The sequence below is a fragment of the Podarcis gaigeae genome (assembly GCF_964106915.1).
Source record: "Podarcis gaigeae genome assembly, chromosome: 3".
NCBI lineage: Eukaryota > Metazoa > Chordata > Lepidosauria > Squamata > Lacertidae > Podarcis > Podarcis gaigeae.
The window spans coordinates 67,325,804-67,347,848 of NC_139680.1; the positions used below are offsets into that span (position 1 = coordinate 67,325,804).

The 22,045-nt window shown below is 39.5% G+C and overlaps 1 protein-coding gene across 7 annotated transcripts in view; it reads left to right on the forward strand.

The window, feature by feature from the left end:
• Window positions 1-22,045, forward strand: part of SCAF8 (SR-related CTD associated factor 8) — a 71,894-nt gene that overhangs the window by 19,672 nt on the left and 30,177 nt on the right. For 2 of the 7 annotated variants that reach the window (XR_014562482.1, XR_014562483.1), the window contains exons 9-21: window positions 1,547-1,661; window positions 4,547-4,678; window positions 5,103-5,215; window positions 5,342-5,535; window positions 5,926-6,026; window positions 6,993-7,106; window positions 7,712-7,868; window positions 9,391-9,521; window positions 12,242-12,386; window positions 13,102-13,155; window positions 13,742-13,954; window positions 14,820-16,473; window positions 18,779-18,888. Coding sequence is in view for 5 of the 7 variants with exons in the window: in XM_083732183.1 (XP_083588309.1) it covers window positions 1,547-1,661; window positions 4,547-4,678; window positions 5,103-5,215; window positions 5,342-5,535; window positions 5,926-6,026; window positions 6,993-7,106; window positions 7,712-7,868; window positions 9,391-9,521; window positions 12,242-12,386; window positions 13,102-13,155; window positions 13,742-13,954; window positions 14,820-16,459 (3,109 nt within the window). In the remaining 2 variants the exon portion in view is untranslated. Of the gene's footprint in view, window positions 1-1,546; window positions 1,662-4,546; window positions 4,679-5,102; window positions 5,216-5,341; window positions 5,536-5,925; window positions 6,027-6,992; window positions 7,107-7,711; window positions 7,869-9,390; window positions 9,522-12,241; window positions 12,387-13,101; window positions 13,156-13,741; window positions 13,955-14,819; window positions 17,449-18,778; window positions 20,340-22,045 lie in introns of those variants that run through there. The other 5 variants (XM_083732180.1, XM_083732182.1, XM_083732181.1 and 2 more) reach the window with 3 other exon arrangements.

Here is a 22,045-nt window from a genome sequence, read left to right on the forward strand (position 1 = left end):
TCTATCTGTGGTTGAGGGCCTTGCTGTGCCTGCCTGTGGTCAGAGGGTCCCACTGTATCCCCTTGCAGCTGCAGAGGGCGTGCTGCGCTTCCTTGTAGCAGCTATGGGCCTTGATGAGGCTCCCTGCGGCAGTGGAGGGCCTCAGAATGTAAGGAAGTAGTAGATTTCACAAAAGTATTAAATAAACCTCCATATAATATATTTAATATATTTTAAACTAATTTAAGAGTAGTTTAGGTGATTTACTAGTCAACTTGCATCTGATTCCCCACTCAGAGGTCTAAGTGGAATCTGTGCATGTGTAAGCCCCGCTAAGTTCAACTAAACTGGGGGTAAGCCTCATTGAATTCAGTGGGGCTTGCTTGTGAGTATGTACGCATTTGCTTACACTGCTTACCGAAAAACACCCTTCCCATCATTCTCACATACTACCCAACCTCCTACTTCAGCATAAGGCAGCCAGTTAATCGACTCCCCTCCACCACCACCACACAGAACGCCCCTCACAGAAGCCCTCATCCCACCAATCTCTTCCTTTTTGTCAAAGGGAGGGAGGGAGGGCAACCAAAAAGATAGTCTCATTTAAATTTTTAAAAACCCTTCCTTTTTAATATGGAGGAAAGCTATTTAGGGGGAACCAACAATCAAAATCCAACCAGAAAATGATAATAAAACTCTTCCTCCTCTTTTTTTTTCACTGGTGGGTGTGAGGGAAGAAAGGAGTGCTTTCCAGTTTTTTGTTTACCTTTTTTACTTTTCCCAGCTGGGGGGCGGGGTCTCCTCCTGGATTGTTAGCAGACTCTAAATAATTAGTTGAGCTCTAAGTGGAAAGATAGGGACGCAGGTGGCGCTGTGGGTTAAAGCCTCAGCGCCTAAGACTTGCCGATCGAAAGGTCGCGGTTCGAATCCCTGCGGCGGGGTGCGCTCCCGCTGCTCGGTCCCAGTGCCTGCCAACCTAGCAGTTCGAAAGCACCTCCGGGTGCAAGTAGATAAATAGGGACCGCTTACCAGCGGGAAGGTAAACGGCGTTTCCGTGTGCGGCTCTGGCTCGCCAGATGCAGCTTTGTCACGCTGGCCACGTGACCCGGAAGTGTCTCCGGACAGCGCTGGCCCCTGGCCTCTTGAGTGAGATGGGCGCACAACCCCAGAGTCTGTCAAGACTGGCCCGTACGGGCAGGGGTACCTTTACCTTTTAAGTGGAAAGATACCATGAAGCTGAAAGAGTATGCTGGTTTGTGTGAGGGCTTATCATCATTTCTTACAGGTTAGAGTGAGGCATGAGAGAGCAACCAAAGTAGGAGAACCAGGTGCCTGCAAATAATCTGCAAAGTATCTGTAAAGTATAGGTTCAACTGAGCTACCCCCTGGGAAGCTGTCAAGTCTCCACCTTTTGTTCACCAGTATATTGCCTTGTTGAAACACTTAACCACGATACGGCGATTTATCGCACAGCCCTATTACCGAACTTGTTTTTGTATTAAAGCAATCTATAAGATTATTACTACGTAGTAAGAGGTCGGTTGACTGTTCTAATTGTGTGTTTTAGGCCTCTTGTATCTGAATCTGTGAACAACTCACTTTTTCACCAACTAGCTGAACAGTTACAGCAACAAAACCTAGAACATCTCCGCCAGCAGCTTCTGGAGCAGCAACCTCCAAAGGTATAATATTTTGTTTTTTGGACAATAGGTGGTCATCTTTTTAGTATTATTACTATGTTTCTAGTTAGCAAAAGTGAGTTTTACTTTAATGTTCTTTATCATAAAAGCAGAAAAGCATTATAACTTACTTTTAGTGTTTTTCACACAGTGAAGGCAGCAGTACAAAGAGGCACACATGCAACTGTGTGTGTATGTTTGTTTTGAAGTGATTTCTTCGAATCAGTTGCCACCAAGAAGCACTTCCCTGAGATCAAAAAGTGCTTGGGGATGAGGGTTTGGTGAAAGTGGCTTAAACGCAAACTGGAGTATGTAGCAATATCCCAATGACATTCTCTTTAAGCAGCTTTCAAGTCCAAACTGGAGAGCCAGTGTGGTATAGTGGTTGAGAGCGGTAGTCTCATAATCCGGGGAACCGGGTTCGCGTCCCCGCTCCTCCACATGCAGCTGCTGGGTGACCTTGGGCTAGTCACACTTCTCTGAAGTCTCTCAGCTCCACTCACCTCACAGAGTGTTTGTTGTGGGGGAGGAAGGGAAAGGAGAATGTTAGCCGCTTTGAGACTCCTTAAAGGGAGTGAAAGGCGGGATATCAAATCCAAACTCCTCCTCCTCCTCCTCCTCTTCTTCTTCTTCTTCTTCTTCTTCTTCTTCAAGGTTCAAACTATTCAAGTGGGGTGGCAGAAGGTTATGAAGAAAGGCTTGCATAATTTAGGCCTTTTTTCCTAGTGTCATAACCCCGAAATAATACTATTAGTTAACATCCCTCCATAACTGTGAATTTGGAGCATAGCAGCCCTACTTTGTAGATTTACATAGTTTTGCAAAGGACTTGTACAAAGAGTATCTGAATTGACAGACTAGGAATGGATTTGAAAGAAAATGGATTGTTTCAATAAAAATATTCTGATAGCAGAAACACCGCTAAAGTGGGATTTAGATAATAGTTATAAATACGTTGGGGGGGATTCTGACTTAGAGGCGTTCAGTTATAATCCGACGGATCATGGCTTTACCCCATTGGCTCCTCAGCCAATCACATACACCAAAGGTCTGAACCTGCCTTTCCTCTTGTACTGAGCAGGATTACGATCGCAACAATACATCATCAGTAGGGTAAAACTAACCTCTCTCACAACGGTCTAGTTATAAATTGTCATCAAATGAAATACAGGGTTCGCATAGTGAAAAGGTGTTGGCAAACTTTGAGGTGGATGAATTAAAAATCGTATATTTCTGAACAGAGTTGTAATGTTGAGAATTAGTTTAATATTGGTATTCTTCAGTACTGGTTTCATTTTTCAGGAGAATTTTTTTTTCCATTTTTCAGGAGAAAACCTGAGTAGATTTGCCACTAGATGTCACCAAGCCTTGACATCTAACACACATCTAACATATCCATCTGGATTTATGAATCTATGCTCTGAGTGGCATTTGATGGAGTCATAATTTTAGTCTCAAAAAGCAGCAAATTTGTTAACTTCTCCTGTGTAACCTATATATATATATATATATATATGCAGGTTTTGGTGTCCTCGGGTGTCTTCCCGTGTAAAAGTTGGGGTGTCTAGGCGACGTTTCGACGAGGTCTCACTCGTCATCTTCAGGCTGGTGCTTTCGGCTTCTTGTTACTGGAACAGAGCGGGATCTCAATGTTTGAGTTCCTATAAATACTGTAGAGGGGGTGTGGTGTCTAGCCTCCAATGTTCTGGGCAGAGAGGAAGTTCCCAGGCTAGTGTGCCTTTTCTTCTTTTGTTCCTTAATTACTTGAGAGATACCTTGAGTGATTTCTTGAGTGATATCCTGAGTACCACTTAGGTGGGTCATTAGGTGTGGATTAGTTGCTAAAGTCTTTGTGTCTTGACCTCTTGAACTTTGTGAAGAGTTTTCCTGAGAAGATGGCTGTATTGCACTTAGTTGTGCTTTGGCTTGGCTTCGTGTATAGGGGCGAGCTGTGGTTTTGTGGCTGTGTCAGCCAGATCTGTGTAGGGATTGCAGGGGGGTGCAGCATCCGGAGGTGCCACCATGGATTGGCTACTGGATGGTGTCAGTAATTCATCTGTGGAGAGGGTCTGGGTTTGGGTCTGGTGTGGTTGATTGGTGTTGGCGTTCTGTGTGCCTCTGGATCTGGTGTCAGTTTTTGTGGGGAGGGCTAATTTCCAGATGTCTGGCAAGCGGGATGTGTCGTCACGCTTGTTCATGTTGTGAGAAGAAAAGGCACACTAGCCTGGGAACTTCCTCTCTGCCCAGAACATTGGAGGCTAGACACCACACCCCCTCTACAGTATTTATAGGAACTCAAACATTGAGATCCCGCTCTGTTCCAGTAACAAGAAGCCGAAAGCACCAGCCTGAAGATGACGAGTGAGACCTCGTCGAAACGTCGCCTAGACACCCCAACTTTTACACGGGAAGACACCCGAGGACACCAAAACCTGCATTCCTGTACCCGTGAAAATCTACGAAAGCAAATATATATATATATATATATATATATATATATATATATATATATATATATATATAGTAAACCACCCTGTGATCCTCGGATGAAGGGAAATATAGAAATTTAATAAATAAACAATAAATGTAATTTTTGATACAGCAGTTCCTTAAAATGCAGAACTATGCATTCTAAGTTCATCTTCCAATATTTTTTGCAGTTCATAATATTAATGTTTCGATTCCTCACTAGAATTGCAACGGCTCTTCTCTTGGTTTTTTCCACATAATTGGGCAAAAACAAACAAACCAACAAATATTCTAATAATGATACAAGTTAATGCCAAATTGGGCTGCTACATATGTACAGCATGCCGCCTCCTGCAAAGCCAGTACAGTTTCAGGTAAAACGGATGGAAATATTAACCTTGTATAATTTCTTTTTGCAGGCAAGTCCTGAGGAAACACAAGAAGGGAATTTTGGTTCTGAGCATTCAGCATCACCTTCACAAGACAGCAGCCACCAGCAGTTTTTAGAAGTAGAAACAAATCTTGACAATTCAATGGATGTTCAACAACAGGTGAAATATGCTGTTTCTGTTTACATCTATGAAGTGTGATCTCTGTGGTTACAGTTTTACAAGATCAGTAATGTAAATTTTGTAAAATAAAGGATAAATGCACTAGCCTTTGTTAGGGTCTTCCTGGGCAGCAGTATGCTATTGATATGATACTGGGCCTAAGAATTCTTCCCCATTCATTGAACAGATGGTTGCTATCTAGTGATAATTTCATGAATATGTGCACCACAAGAGAATAGCACATATACCCTCAAATTCTGCATGTGGGGATTTTCCCACATCACTCTTTTCTGCGAATAGAACTGCAATGAGGAATAAGACCTTCATATGCAAGCCATTTTGTGCATATAGATTGCTTTTGCGAAATTATTGTGAGCATGTTTTCCTGTACTTTGCTGTGAGCCCCTCTTTCTTCTCTATTCAGGACATGGACATAGATGAAAGTCAAGAAGTTGTAGAACAAGAGGTATTTGAGCAAGAGGAAAAGAAACCTGTAGTTCCTGCAAGATCAAGAACACGTTCAAGATCCCGCTCAAGGTAATTTTGTAATTTTCTTAATATAGTAGATTATTATTTTTTTGTCCCAAAGTTCAAAAACCAAAATGAGTTTTGTGCTTTTCTTATGAGTGTTCTTTTAGCAGCATTGAACCAATTATTTTACAGGTCTCCAAGAAAAAGAAGGTCCAGATCACGATCTGGCTCTAGAAAGCGTAAACATAGAAAGCGTTCGCGCTCTAGATCAAGGGAAAGGAAGAGGAAGTCCTCCAGGTCCTACTCAAGTGAAAGAAGAGCTAGAGAGAGGGAAAAAGAACGACAGAAAAAAGGATTGCCTCCTATACGGTCAAAAACACTAAGTGGTAAGTCATCTGCTTGCACTTTAATGTTTCTAAGAATAAAATAATATTTAATTTATTATTAGTCATTCTTTCAAAAGAAGCAGAGGGTTGAGACTGATTTCTTGGGACATTTTTTCCTAACGTTTCCTAATTCACTTTCCTGCAATGTGTTTACGGTACATATTAGTTTTGGCATGAGATTTTACATGCTTTATGGTAGGGGTTAGTTAAGAGTAGAATTCTCTGCTTAAATTAAACAATTGTATTTATTGGTTTGATACATTGCATGCCCTGTGCAAGGCCCCAACTTGCTTTAGCTTGTCTGTGGCAAAAGCCTGCGTAAAAGATTCCAGCTTAAGTGAGCATATGCGACAAACTCTTATTTGATTTATTCAAAATTTGTTTTTACAGTCTGCAGTACTACACTTTGGGTTGGTCAGGTGGACAAGAAAGCCACCCAGCAAGATTTAACCAATTTATTTGAAGAATTTGGACAAATAGAATCTATAAATGTAAGTGAAATAATCAGCATATGTCTTTTTAAAAATAATATAACCTTGTTTGAACAGTTGTGTACTCGTTAGTAGAAAATAAGAGTTAGTACATAGCAGTAAGGGATGTGGGTGGTGCTGTGGGTTAAACCATTGTGCTGCTTGGGCTTGCCAATCGAAAGGTCAGCAGTTTGAATCCCCACGACGGGGTGAGCTCCCGTTGTTCTGTCCCAGCTTCTGCTAACCTAGCAGTTTGAAAGCACACAGTGCAAGTAGATAAATAGGTACCGCTCTATCGGGAAGGTAAATGGCATTTCCGTGTGCTGCTCTAGTTTCGCCAGAAGCGGCTTAGTCATGCTGGCCACATGACCTGGAAAAACTGTCTGCAGAAGCAAACAAACGCCGGCTCCCTCGGCCTTTAAAGCGAGATGAGCACCGCAACCCCAGAGTTGTTCGCAACTGGACTTAATTTTCATGGATCCCTTTACCTTTACCTTTTTACATAGAGGTAACTGTACTTCCTAGCTAGTTCTAGAGGAATTTAAGTGGAGTTCTGCTTACACAACAAGGCAGGTTTGCCTGCCTCTCCATTGCATCTGCAGCTCATCGTGGTTCTTGAAAAGTCACTCCTGAAAGTCAGGTTGACCCTCCAGAATGGCATGGTGGGTGCTGAAGGAGGGGAAGCTGACATAAAGTGTGTGTATGTGGTGGTGGTGGAGATGGGATCACAGCTTCAAGAGTGTTGTGGAGTCATCTTCTTGACACTCAGTATCACTGCTGTGTACTAGGACAGGGCAGTGGTAAGGTCAGAGCTTTCTGAGCACAGGATGGGAGCACCAGAGACTTTGCCTGATGCACAGCTCTGCACAATCCTAGTAAGTGGCAGCAACACCAGAGTTGAGAGGATAGCACCGCCCCACCATGATGGCCATTCCTGATTCTTAGCCATTAGTTTACACTTTACTATTACTTGACTCTTGCTTCTAGATGATCCCTCCCAGGGGCTGTGCGTATGTCTGTATGGTTCATAGACAAGATGCCTATCGTGCTCTTCAGAAACTAAGCTCTGGATCCTACAAGATTGGATCTAAAATTATTAAGGTACATCTTCATATTATTCATCTTCAAGATAAATTATATTAATTGTATGCTTTCATATACAGTGAAGAATATAACATTTCATGGTTGGTAATATCTATAGTTACTGAGAAAAAATAGGAATTTCTTGATACTATGTAGAATAATTTTCTTGTCAAGACAGTGATTAGAATTACAAGTGGAATATTTCAAAATGGGAAATCAACAGGAACACAGTTTTAAAACACCAATTAATATAACTTTATGGCTGGTGGTAACAGTATCTGCATTAGAGCATCATTTGGGGGGGATTGGTATAGGGGAAGAATTTCAGGCAAGTACAACACAATAATTGTAGAGGACAAAAAGGCTCAAAGAATTTGGTCTGTGCTAAATAACTTGACAATGAAGTTGTAGAAAGTATAACTCAGAAGAGGAAAATAATTACATGATGGTGAAAGAATTCATTTTAATTTGGATATATTGAAGGTTTTGCATAGCGAGTTCTTCCATCTTATGAACAATGTAATAGGACTGTTGGTTAGTATGTTTGAAAGGAGATCAAAAGCCTGGTAGAAATGTTAGTTGTGATTTATTTCCATAACTATTGAATTGTATTCTATTTTCAGATTGCATGGGCTTTAAACAAAGGTGTGAAAACTGAATACAAACAATTTTGGGATGCAGATGTTGGAGTTTCATATATACCTTGGGAAAAAGTTAAATTGGATGATTTAGATGGCTTTGCAGAAGGAGGCATGATTGACCAGGAAACAGTAAATAGTGGTAAGAATCGTTTATTTATTTTCATCTTTTGTTACAGAAAAATGTTTTCCCGAGATACTAGATGTGCCCATTAGACTAATAATGACAGGTGTTTTGTTATCATACTAATTAAGAGGTAGGCTAGCAGGTGGCAGTCAGACTGAATCATAAGTGTCCAGTTTCTAAAGTCACTAGAAAATTTCTATCTTGCACTAGAATGATTGCCAGACTAAGACTGCAGTCCTCTATACCCTTCTTTGGCAGTAACTCCCATTCAGCTCATTAGGACTTACTGAGTAAGCTTCTTTAGGATTGATTGACAATACTAAACTAATTCACCAAGGAGTCAGTTCCATAGGGCATACTTGTATTTACTTCTGAGTAAACATGTAGGATTGTGCTCTAAAACTTGCCATATTAGATCTTATAAGGATGATATAACAAAACAACTCTAGTTAATGGTTTTCAACAAACTGTCGATACGATATAAGAGTTTCTAAAACTATCAGGCACAAATTGTTGACTGCCTTCACTGTAGATTCAAAGAGCAAGCTTAGTAGTTCACATCTAGCTGTGCATAAAAGTTTTCATGAATTGGCTATGACCAGGCAGTTTTTCTGAGCATATCCCGTTATTCTCCAGTCATTAAAAAGATTTAGGTTTCATGGAAAGTATTCTGAAAATGCTTTAATATTTTCAATTTATTGTGGTAGACGATGGGCTGTTCCTCTTTCATGAGACTCAGACAGGAGCAAAGAATTGTGGGAGGTAGACCACTGTTTTGTTGGCTGTTATTCAACTGAGTCCTCTGTAACACCATTCTTTGTTATTCTTAGTTACTTCGCAATCTTCATCTTCTTAATCTGTCCAGATACTTTGTCCAGTCTTGGTTACTGTTGCTGTCTGCCCTTTGATTTGTCCTCTGCTGAGGTAAAACAGCCACCCCCCCCCAAAAAAAACCCTGTCTGCCTGCTAAAAGTCTTTTGCTAACCTATGTCCAGTGTTTTACTTCTATTTCCAATTAATTATTTACTTTTGGTCTTTATTTCCTGTTGCTGGCAGTTGCTGTTTCAGCGGTTGGACTGCCATTTTCCTCAATGATTTTTGTGGCGTGGGCTACCTGTTACAGCAACCACACGCTGCTTCCTTAACAGTTTCTTACTGTATACATTATATGACATTATTTCTTTTGCATTACATTGTCAGGAGGTGGATGCTATATATGTCTGAATTTTATTATGGGGAGTTGATTTTCTTTACTCTTGTTCTTGTTCACGTGTTAGTTGCGGGGAGGTAGGCCCTTGTATTTAATTTAGTTTTAGATTTTTGCGACCATGCTCCTGCTTGGCAAGTCCGAAAAACTGAGAAGCGGTCTGCCACACACAATTATTTGCTCTTGTCTAAGTCTCATACAAGAGAAACAGCCCAGTCCAAATACTACATCACCCACCTAATAAATCTACTATTCAGGTAAGACCAATCGTCCTTTTCTTCCTTTATTGAAACACTAATTAAATCTTATTATCTTGTTTCTTTTCTTAAGAATGGGAAACCGCAAGAAGCTCAGAGACCACAAAAGAGCCTGTGCAAACAACCCAGACTACAACAGTTGACAAGACTACAGCCGTAACAACCCAAACAGAAACTTACACACAGTCTGTCACTATGCTACAGGTTAGTATTGGACTCGATTCTGTTTTTGCTTTTCTCATCCAGGAAAGGTAGTCAGACATGGAATGGGTTATATTCTGTGTCAGCAAGCAGGACTTGAAATTTTCTGGTTTCAAAAGTTTTTACTCTACCCTTCTCGATTATTGCTGCCATCTAGCACAAACGCCTGACTTTTGCAGCCTGCAAAGCCAGGCAGTTTTTGCTTCCCCTTTTAGCAGAAGGTTTCTGACCCCCTGCAGTTTGTAGGAGAAGTCCCCCTCATCCCCCATACCATTTGAAAAGCAGAAAGTGAAGAATTTATACTTCTGTTATTGGGTCTTGGCATGGGCATAGTCAGGCATTATGTTGTGGGGGGGGGCAGAACTGAGTTATCTGTGACACGATTGGTCAGTTAAGCAATTTTATTTATTTTCTTGATTGGGGCAGCAGCTGCTCCCAACCGCAACCCCTTGGCTATGCCCATGGATGTTAAAGCAAGTTGTCCAGGAAGGTTGCTATCCAATAAGCTGAAGGGCTGCCAACTGCAGAAGGAAGGGGATATATGCTAAAACAGATAGACTACAGGTCCAGCCCTCAAGAGTGCACTCAGCTAGTAAGGGACCACTGATATAGCCAGTCTGGCAAGGGATGAGGGCTCCCAATCTCCCCAGCAGCAGTGGGGAACGACCTGCTGACCGGGGATAGGGGATGACAGTAGAGTAAGCCCCTCAAATAGAGACAGTGGACATTCCATCCCCTCCATCTTCCATTATAATTTATAAGTCAGAATTAACTCACCTCCAACTCAACACACTTTCCCCAAGGATGATCAGGATCAAAATCACTCTAGCTTTGATGATACAGAATGAAACCCCTTATTCTCATCACCAGTGGGCAGATCAGAATGCTCCAGAAACAGGAAGGTGTATAACTGTCTCCTCCAATGCTTCCTGAGCTTGCTGAGCACCCAGGTAACATGGATCACATCATTGTGCTCCTTCTTGTTTCTGGAGCATTCCTATCTGTTCACTGGTGGTGAGAAGAGGTGCTTTGTTTAGAGCTGCTGTCTGATCAGGGGCTAGAAGGCTGCCAGAATAGGCTCATGGACCAGCATTTTGCCACCCCTGATTTACAGTAAATCTCTCTCCCTGCATGCTCACTTTCCCAATGCTCTAGTTAGCTGTGAGTTGAAGAAACACCCAATTATTAGTACTCCATAATTATGAGTATCTTTTATTGTCTATGCAATGTAAAGTGACACTAACTATACACTTTTAACCGTTTTTATGTCTAAAGGTTGTGCATCTGAAGGAAAGCACTACCTGGATATATATATATATATATATATATATATATATATAACAACCCAATAACACCCTAAAATATGCTGCAGGTTTAAGATGGTCTGAAGAGATATTTATTTAGTATATACATCCCTAAGTCCGAAAGCAGGCCTAGCAGGTGATGATTCTTTCAGTGCTGAAAGATTATGATTGTCCTTTTCTGTGTGGAGGTCCCACTCACAGTCATTAGCATGGGCACCTATTTCAGCCTCTTGACAATCACCACAAAATGGACCAGAGGAAATCCTTCAGTAGAGTCGAGCTCTAAGCACATAGTGTTAGTTTTATTCAGCTCCGGCCCTTGAGCTGATATGGCTCATCTTGCCTTGAGCCCAGCAGAGTAAACATCCCAGAGTCCGCAAATGAAAGGATGAAGCAGATATGGTGCTACATTGCCAAGCTTTATTTCTAACCTATGTTGAGAGCATACAAATATACATCTTTGTCTCTGTGAGAAGCAGAGAGCAACTCCCAAAGAAACGAAAGATCAAAGAAACAGGAAACCAGTGAACGTCACATCCAGTCTCCCTTTCCCGTGAGAATCCAACAGTATCTGCACTGTGGAATGAAAACAAAGTCCCATGACTTGCAGCTGCTGCTCAGTGAGGGAAACAGAAACTAACACATAGGTGGTAGGCAAGTGTGACAAGAATCTCCTCTGAACCTCTAAGGATAAGTGGTTGCTTTTAGACATCCAGTTCCTATTTTCTCTCTGGATGAGTTTGAAAATTGGATTTCCTGTGAATTTTCATTGTACACTAATGATGAAAAGGCAATATTCCCTGCCGGTCGTATGTTATTAGATTCTGCTCTGCTCACTGCAGGGTCTCATCAGATCTGGGAGTTTGTTTTTGTGAGTTTAATTGTTTATGTTTTTGCTTAATTATTTCAGGGATCTCTTTTTCTCTTACTTAGTCATTTGTTTCTTTCAATTAACCAAAATACCTTTGAGTTAGCTTTTTGTATTAAGGACTTTCTGTATTCACTTAAGCTCCAAAATGTTGGGAAATTTCAGCCAATCAGACATGATTTTTAGGCAATATTGATACAGTACAATAGTGCTGGTTGGCTGTTAAGTGACAGAGTAGGGTACCCAAAGTCCCAGATCACTCTGTTCAGTGGAGGAGATCAGAGCAGTGTGCAGTAGATTTAGTAAGAAGTGACACTGCAAGATGGAGCAGGCTTAACAGCCTTTAATTCACATTTTGGAAGACCATAGTTACTATTGTCATTGCGTAGATTTTGATTCTAATTATTACTTATACATCCCAATACTAGGCATGTTTTCCAGAGGAAGTACTGCTACATTCAGTGAGACTTACTTCCCAGTAAATCTGCATAGCCTTAAAATAACGGGATTATGTAAATATTGAAGACATACTTTACTTTTCTCCTAAACAGATTCCTGTAGCTCCATCTGTGCCAGCAGTTAGTTTAGTACCACCAACATTTCCTGTTACAATGTCTGTCCCTCCTCCTGGCTATAGTCCAATTCCTCCACCTCCCTTCATGAGAGCAAGCTTCAATCCTTCACACCCACCTCCTGGTAAGTTACCTTTATATAATTTAGACATAAATTTATGCATAAATTCACATAGATTGATCTGATTAAAAGATCCATACTTGGATGTAAACTTCATTGAATCCTGTGGGATTTGCTTCTAAGTATGCATACATAGGATGGGCTGTTGGAGTTAACTGACGTATCTTTATTTAACTTGTAATGCTTAAATGATACTCCTTTATTTCATTAAAATTTATACACCACTTGATTGTAAAAACCTCAGAGCGGCTTACAAGAAGATGAAACAAAAAATAAAAAACCCCATACAACTGCACTTTAAAACACAAAAGATGCAAAACAGAATATATTGGTTTAAATAATACCGCTTGCTCATAATTTTTATTCAGTCGAGCACTTGCAAATACAGTTGTACCTTTGTTCTCGAACGGAATCCATTCCAGAAGTCCGTTCAACTTCCAAAAATGTTCGAAAACCAAAAAGCAGCTTCCATTTGGCTGCAGGAGCTTTCTGCACTCTTATATCAGAAGCCACGTTGGATGTTCGGCTTCCCAAAAAGTTCACAAACCAGAACACTCACTTCCAGGTTTGTGGCATCCGGGAGCCAAAACGTTCGAGACAAGGTGTTCGAAAACCAAGGTACGACTGTATGCAGTGAATGTTGTCTTCTATACAAATAAGTTATTCAGATCACTTTTGCTGGCTTTGTCTATTCAGATTTATTCTTTGTTTTTTCTAGGTTATTTGCCTCCCCCAGTTCCACCACCTGTTCCACCTCCGGTAGTTCCAACCCGTAAGTTAGTTTATATCTTTCCTTCTTGTGTCTTCAGTTAGGCAGCGCTCTTTCACCAAACTCCAAAATGGCTCCTACATTTAGAGGACAACTTAAAATACATTTGGTATGTTTGTTGGAGGGAGCTACTGATGAGAATTTAAAAAAAAAACATTAACTGTGTTGTGTATTTATATTGGAATATGTCCTTTGTTTTTAATTGTATAGATCAATGGAAATAGTTGTAGCTCAGGAGAAACTTGCCAGCCTCTATGATAGCTACTTTGATAGCAAACTGTTTTTAAAATGATTTGTTTGCTTGTAAGGTGAAGGCAAAGTAAATGTGTGTTCATTTTGTGGTGCTGTAAATGGTAGCTTGATAATACTGCAAATAGCATATTTAGTCTATAGTTTAGGATTACCAGATTTTTTTATTACATCATTTGCACATACAACTATATGAAAAGAATTCACTGTGATACTGCAACATAAGCTGCAATCTTTAACACTTCTACTAGGGCGCAAATCCTATTGAATATACCAGGACTTCATTGTGGGTAGGCATGCATAGGGTTGTAAGAAGTTGTATGTGTGTTCTGTTTTACAGCTCTTGTACAGTCTTCGCTACCAATTGCTCAAGAGTCAATGAAAGATTATAGCAACCTTGCTCTACCAGTTGGCACTGTTTCTAGTAGTCTTACCACCCCAACATTATCTGCTGGAAGTGCTTTTACTCCTCTGTCAAGTAACAAGTCAGATTTAGATGAAAAGGGATCCCATCTTGCAGATCTTCAGATTTCATCAAGTGAAAACAGAGCTGGTAAGTAGCCCAATGAAACTTTGCTCATAAAGTTTGTACAACTAGAGTGGTCATTTCTGCATGGGTATTCTAAAGGGGTAGTTATTGGAGTAGCTACTGGTGTCAAGGCCACATATTGTAAGGTGCTGATCAAATAATAAAATGTCCCCTGAATTTAAAACTCACAGTGCATAACTTAGCTTTCTACATGACATGTTGGTTTTGAATGTGCAACAGATGCAGATACAGCTGCTGAAACACTGTGTTTCTCTGAGTCCAAGAAACATTTTGCTTCTTTTTCCTGGAGGAGTAAAAGATGGATTCATAATGTCTAGAGCTCCATGCTATCTCATATGGAACATAGTTCCTGTTGTTTCCTACATTCTGGAGTGTTCTACAATAAGATCAGAGTACATGTTACTTTCATTAGCGTTACAGGCCTTTTCAGTAGCATTCATGTGTATTTCTTGTTCCATGTTGGCATTTTACAAAGAATGGCACCAAATTTTTAAATCCCTTTCTGTATTCTTTTATATTTTATCTCAACTTACATGACTAGGTAGACAGGGAAATATCTCCTCTTTTGATTTTGATTGTGGGACACCCTAGTTAAAATATTTGAGGAGCATTTTTATTATTATTATTTCAAATCCTGCTTAATTCAGTCTGTCCCCAAATTTGAGATGCTGGGTTTACTTTTTACAAATACGATTTCAAACAGATAAGAAACCAACTGATAAATGTTGATCTTGGTTTAATCTAACTCAGAGATGAAACTGCTGCAGTTTCAAGCAACACAAGTAGCTGATTAAAAAAAGAAAATTAGCTATTTCATAGTATGTACTCTTTTTTTCTGCTGACTTATATTTTTGCATTTGCCTTTCAGTCCCAGATGATGTTTCAAGCAGTTCTGGACTTACTGGGGGAATGCAGCCACCAAGTGTCTCAACCAGTTCGGGGCTTGTAGGGGGAATACAGCCACCTAGTGTCTCAAGTAGTTCTGGGCTTGTGCAGCCAGCCAGTGTGTCAAGCAGCTCTGGACATTTGACAAGAGTTCAGCCACCTAATGCTTCAAACAACTCTGGGCTTTTGACGGGTGTCCAGCCTCCAAGTGTCTCAAGCAGCTCTGGACTTCTGGCAGGACTCCAGCCCATGACTGTCTCAAGCAGCTCCAGCCTTCTAATGGGACTCCAGCCACCCATAGTGTCAAGTAACTCTGGACTTTTGTCAGGAGTCCAGCCACCTATAGTGTCAAGTAGTTCTGGGCTTTTGGCAGCACTCCAACCACCTATTGTATCAAGCAACTCTGGGATTCTGGGATTGCCACCACCGATTGTCTCAAGTAGTTCTGGACTATTAGGATTACCACCACCAAATATTTCAAGTGGCTCTGGACTTTTAGGGTTACAGCCACATGCTGGAATTCAAAATGTACCCCATTTAACTATTGCTAGTCAAAGGTTGCCTGGAATGCCTCTAGTAGATATCCGCTCAGGACTAATGCCCCAGCCACCTGGGCCACGATTTCCTCTCCTGCAGCCTGGAATACCACTACAGCATAGCATTCCTCCTCCAGCAATCCTTGACCCATCCCTTCCTCCGCCTAGAGCTTTCCTTTCAGGAGATTTGTTTACTCAAACAGAGAGACCATTTGGAACTTCCGGTAGACAAAGTGTTGATAACATGTCAAATCCAGATAAAAGGTTGGCACTTGGAGATGACAGCATTCAGCAAGAAGGAGATAGAGACTATCGCTTTCCTCCAGTGGAAAATAGGGAGAACATTAATCGGACCTCTTCAGTGGATATGAGGGATTCAGTTGGAAGGCCATCACTAGATCCAAGAGAAAGTTTAGGAAGACCTCCAGTAGATGGAAGAGAACATCTTGCCAGGCCACACATAGATTTAAGAGAGAACTTTGGAAGACCAGGCATGGAAGGACTTGGTAGGAGAGACCATTTTGCTTTCAATTCAGACAAGCACTGGGGACAAAGAGGAGATTTTGATGAAAGAGAGCATCATTCATTTCCTACATTTGGTGGTCTTAAAGGCTTCCAGGAAGACCGAGAAAGGTATCGTCAAACAAACTACAGATTTGAAAATCGAAGTGGCCCAACTTGGAACCGGGGACTTGAACAAGACACTCACAGAGACTTTGATGATCGCCGAAGACCTTGGGAAAGGCAGAGGGACAGGGATGACAGAGATTTTAATTTTGGCAGAGAAATTAATGGAAACAGATTTGGGAGAGAGAGAATACAGAACAACTGGATACCCCCTCCACATCCAAGAGCATTTGAATTTTTTGAAGGTGGCACTTCTCAACAAAAGACTGACAGTGTGCCCCAAGTCAATGGTGAAAATGCAGAGACAGAGAGTCAGCCACCTGCAGCGCAAGTACAGGGTGAACCAGAACTTTATGAAAAGCTGGCAACTTCAAGTGACACAAAAAAAGAGAAGAGTGACACAGAAGCTGAATTAGAAAGTGAACCAGTGGTAGAAAGCACAGAAACTGAGGGGACATAATCATCACTCAGTAGGTAAAAAGATACCTTTTGTAAAGTTGTCATCTCTCTCTGTAATAGATGAATTGCTGACTGGACCTTAGTAGTTCACTTTTGTCTGCCAGAATTAAGTTAATCTAATGTTCATGTTCATCTTTCACTTAAATAGCTGTACAACTGACCTGTATAGAAAATTGTTCTTAATTTGAACATGGTAGGTAAACTTTCCTTCTTTTCTTTTTTCTTTTTTATTTTTTCTGACAAAACGCAAACTTGCCCCACTTGCTTTTACTTCACAAGGAAAAATAACAGCTTGTCAAACAAACAAAGACTTCCTATGGAAGAAATGGAAATTTTTAGATATTGCTATTAGGTTGGCCATGGAAATTGTTATACTTGAAAACAGGTGCTGGTGTATCTCGTCCAGGTTTTTAGGCTGCTGCAGAATTTTAAAGCATAGGCAGAGCTGTGATACTATATGTTCCTACAGTTTGGCCAAAAAGAAAAAAGGAGCATAAATAATACAGAAAATGGTGTGTTCTTGATATTTCTGCATTATAGTCTCTTATTTCTCAAAAGTACGTGTCTGTGATTTGTTGCTCGTACTGCAGTGGGTTAAAAAAATTGAAAAATTAACATACATTTTAATGTTTTTTTTTAGATGCCAATAAAGCATTATTTGTTTGATAAGCATTCTAGGTATTGTATTTTTTATATACAATCTATAAAATCCTGAATGAAATGTGCTTTAGCTAATTGTTGCAAAAGGTTTATAGTACTCTTGTAAGACCAGTGCAACAATTAAATATGCTACAAAAGCATATGCCTTTCTACTTAAAAGTAAATCATGGAATCGCATTAGTTTGTGTATAACATGTGTATGTAAATATTTGTGTAAAACTGTATGTAGATACCACTGCTTCTGTGTGTGATTGTGTATGTGCACACACTCACAGAATAATGTAGACAGTTAAATAAAACTGAAATGGAATTAGGTTATAAAATGAAAAATTGTCTTTCACCTTCTTTAGATAGCAAGAAGATGATAAAAGCTGATGTGACAGGTTAAATCAAATTAACATTTACTCTTCTAAATTATGATTGCTTTAGAAGGTGGAGTCCAATATGCTCTGAAGGGAGGGTGTAAAGTAAGATTTTAGTTGTTGTTTTTTTTAAAAAAAAAGTGTGGTTATGTTTGAAGCAAATATTGACGAAAATGTTTGAATTGTCCTTTTTTTGTAATAGTTATAGTGTTCTGGATAGAAAGTGGTAGCATTAAAATACTTTGTGATTATCTTCTTGCAGTGAATATCTGGTCCATGGTTGTTGCCCAAAACATAATTGAACTTCTTTAAGAACAAAATGAAACAAAACACTATTAGCTTATAACAAATAGCTGGCCACTTCAGATCATCCTGGCAGCAATCCTATATATGCTTATCTAGGAGTGAAACTTTCTTCTGAGTAGCCATGCATAAGATTGCTCTATTACTAAAATGGCTACCATGCCAGTAATTAGCATCTTATATCTGTTAGATGAGGCTGCAAAAAAAAAAAAATCCCAGGTATCTGGTTGTCAATCACCTTAAATATTAGGTACTACCATCTAGTAGTTTATATTTTTAGCAGACCAGTTTCTAAAAATTTAATGCAGCCCCCAAAATGTGATTCTTTGTACTAAAAGATGAAAATATTTGTAGGACCTGTTAGTTGCCAAAAAATAGACAGGTTGGCATCATACTGTCACATGGTCCTTTTTTAAAAAAGCAAACTTTATTTTCTACATTTCTTACTCATCCTCTCACAATACAACCTGGTAAAAGAATATGGGTGGAACTCCGTATTACTCCCCTGACATTTATCAGTAGAATGGAAGGCTATTTGAAGCAATTCCCCCTTCCTGCATAATCCTAAAGTCTGTTCAAGAAGATTGGGAAACCTTCTAGACCAAATTAGGGAGGCAGTGCAGGCTGATGGGGGGAAGAGCAACCACCACAAATTGTCTTCCATTTTGCTGACAGATGTCTTCTGTTAGCAAAGCAATGCTATTTGGATCCCACCTTTTAATAATAACGTTGAGAGTGTTGCAATAAACTAACATTTTATGTAGAAAATAATTAGAGGGAGAAGCAATTCAGGTCTTACAAAGTTAACTTTTTTCCCTAAGAAGTTGAAAGAATGCAATACTTGAAAAGAGTCCGTGAATAACTAGAACACAGCCATTAATAGAAGGTATTTTTTTGTTGCCATGATGTTTGGTAATTGCTGTTTGGGAAGGGAAATCCAACTTACAGTTACATTGCTGCTTAGGAAAGCTTGAGTTCTCTATCTTTCATTCCAGAACGGAAACCTGTACACTATTGTCTGTTGATATACATTAAAAATGCACCAGACTGTTGATGGTCTGGCTGTTAAAATGGATTCAGATTCATTGGACTTGCACATTTTAAGGTAATTTTCAAATTGTAGTGAAGGAATTGGGTCATGTAATCCTGAAGGGTTTTTGTGTGCTAATCTGGAATAATGTAATAGGTTGAATGTCTTTGCATTTCCCTATTTTGGGAGAAAGATTGTTAAATATTCTTGCTGGAACTGGTGTTATCCAGATTCCATCAGTCTGGATGTTTGTTAGATTCTGGATAGAAAGTTTGGCCTAAGTGATGAGCCTTGATAGGCAATTCTGCAGGTCTTTTAAGACTTTAACAGTTAAAATAATGAATGTAGCAACACTGGTATTAGTATTTAACTGAATCTGTACATCAATACAATTGCATACAGAATGGTATATTTGTGAGTACTGTCGCTTATTATTGGAATAGGCTAAGTAAGAAAGACAAGACTCCTGCCTTTTATTATTCAACATTATGTATGTTTTCCACCAAAGGTTTTAGTTATGGTTAAATTAGTCTTGAGTTGTGGCATTCTGTTAAGACAAAATTCAAAAATTGGGATCCAAGTCTGCTCTCTGAGTCTTCTAGTTGAAAGGATCTGTTTTGTTCTTTGTGATGCTAGCTAGAGTCAATAGCTTTAGTATAGTGACTAATCTGTCAATTAGATCATCAGCTTTAATGGCAAACTAAAATTTTCCACCCAGATTGTTCAGTAACGTTGAGGAAGTGTTGCTGGACAGATCTTTCTTCCCTGTTATTTTCCTGTTATTTTGTACCCACACATAGCAGATATTTTGCATTTTAGATTGAAATTGCTAAGGGCTTTCTTTTAGTAATATGACACAGTCAAGTGAAGTAACTGGCAGTATTCTTTCACTGATGGAATAATGGCTTTTAGCATGTTAAATTTGACTGTGATGTGGTGTTATAATAGGAAATATATTCCAGATTCCCAAATAGGTAGAGAAAATATTTTGCAAATTTAATTGATCAATAAAATTATTCTCCTACAACTCAATACTTTGACAGCACTGCATGAGGATTAATTAAATATGCTGTTTCATTCTGTTTAAAATAAGCTAACTCATATTGACCACAAATACGCATGGAGTATTACAGCTGACAGTCCATGCAGTATTTTGCAGTTTCTTAGGAAAATGCATTGACAATCCCCAGAAAGTAAATTCTCTTGGTTAAAATTGATCTTCACTCAGTGACTACATTTGAACATACATAAATTATCTCGACATCTGATAGGCATGGTTCTGATTCTGTTGCAGTTCATAAACCTCTAAGTCATCAGTAACACTTTGCATAGTTCCTATAATTAATGTAAAATCATATCCTCATAATCAGAACTACTTTAAACAAAGCACATATTTGGATTATTCATCTAGAACCTCTTGTTTCAAATCACAAGTGATTAAGCCAGTAGACTTATTTTTTTAAAAAATATGTAAGCTGTTTTAAGACATCAGTCAGATTATTTAATAATAAAACTTGATTTTCTTTGTTTCCTGGTTATTACTCTTATAGCATTGTTTGTTCAGAACTAACTCCATTGAGTTCAGTGGCGATTGCAGTCTTGGCATTCAATGAAATTTAACCTCGGGGGCTTGTGCTTGTTCACTTTTAAATTAAGCTATCTTGGTCTTATTTATGGAGTACAGCTGATAAGTTTTTGCAGTCCCTACAAATGTGATTTTCAGAAATGGTATTTTGAAAATGATAAGCAGATATAATTGTTCTTGAACAGTTTCTCAGGCAAGGAAGAACTGAGCTAGTTTACCTCTGACACCCACAATTTCTGAAATTTTTACTTTTGAAAGCTCTTTTGCTTTTTACCTCACTTTTCTCCACCTGGTCCTCATGTTTGTTGTAAATCATACCCAACTATGGATTGACCTGAAAAGTGAAAATGATGTAACAGCAATTTTCTCCATGCTAAGCACCGAATAACCTTTGTGTATTTGTACTTTTGAAACACTGCATATTTTTGTAACAGATCAGTTCTTCAGTTTATCATGAAGCTTGGGATTGGAAACTTTAGAAGCATGGATAGATGGAAAATTTACAATCCCAAACTAGATTTCAAAGCTTGTGTAAGCATGCAACATTTCTTGTGTTTCCCTTTCCTGTCCACTTTCAGTGCAGACAGACATTAAAACTACTGTAGAGTTAAATACATGGCATGCAAACAGCCCCAGAGACACAGGGAAGAATGGTGCGTAGTACATGCTGGATCACCTGATTCAGGACTTCAAAGTATATATGGGATAAAGTATCCTATTTGTTGGAGTAGTCACAAGTGTTTTTCTGCCAGACCTCAAGCGACTCTAAAATAGAATTAGTTGTAAGTGTTGCTGCTGTCCCACAAAGTTACACATGGTGACAAGATGGAGCAAATGGTGAATGGAAACTACTCTTATATGTTATTTTACTTACGTTTGTGGCCAGTGCTGAAGAATTTTCTCTTAATGCATTAGAAAAATAAGTAAAATACCATAGGACTGCCATAAATGGAATGTTTTGAAATACGCTTGCACTGTGAGCAGAATACTCTTGCACTGATTATGACCTAGAACATTGTGTCCTTAGTTTAATTCTGCCAAAAAATACTTTCATTAACATGAACCCAGTGTAGGGCATTTTTGGTCCACAGGCATAATTAGGTCCACCAGGCCACTGTAGCCAAGCAACACCCACCAGTGCCATTATATGATGCCAGTTGTAGGACAGGTAAAGATGTAGCTGTCAGGCTTCTGACATGCTATGCAAGAGGCTTGTGAAACTGTGTTGCACTTATGCACAGCTGATTGCTGCACTTACAGAGCACTATGCATAGCAAAGCCCTCATAGTGCTTTTCATGGGCTACACCTTTACCCACATGGTTTGAAAGTAAGTTGTGAGCAAAAACAGGTCACCTGATGTCAGAGCATCAGACGATTAACAGCTAGGGGGCCTCAACCACCTGTCAGACTTGGCCTGTGGGTGGTGGGCTGAGGGAGATAAAATCTGGCGTACTAGTCAGATCCAATTCCTCACCCATGATGTAAAGTAATAAAAGTGCATATAAATGTGTACTAAATAAAGCATACATTTATTTCCATCAATTTAAAGGCCTTGGCTGAGATAAATGCATGAATTTTTGCAGTTACAGATAGGTAGCCGTGTTGGTCTGCCATAGTCAAAACAAAAAAAATTCCTTCCAGTAGCA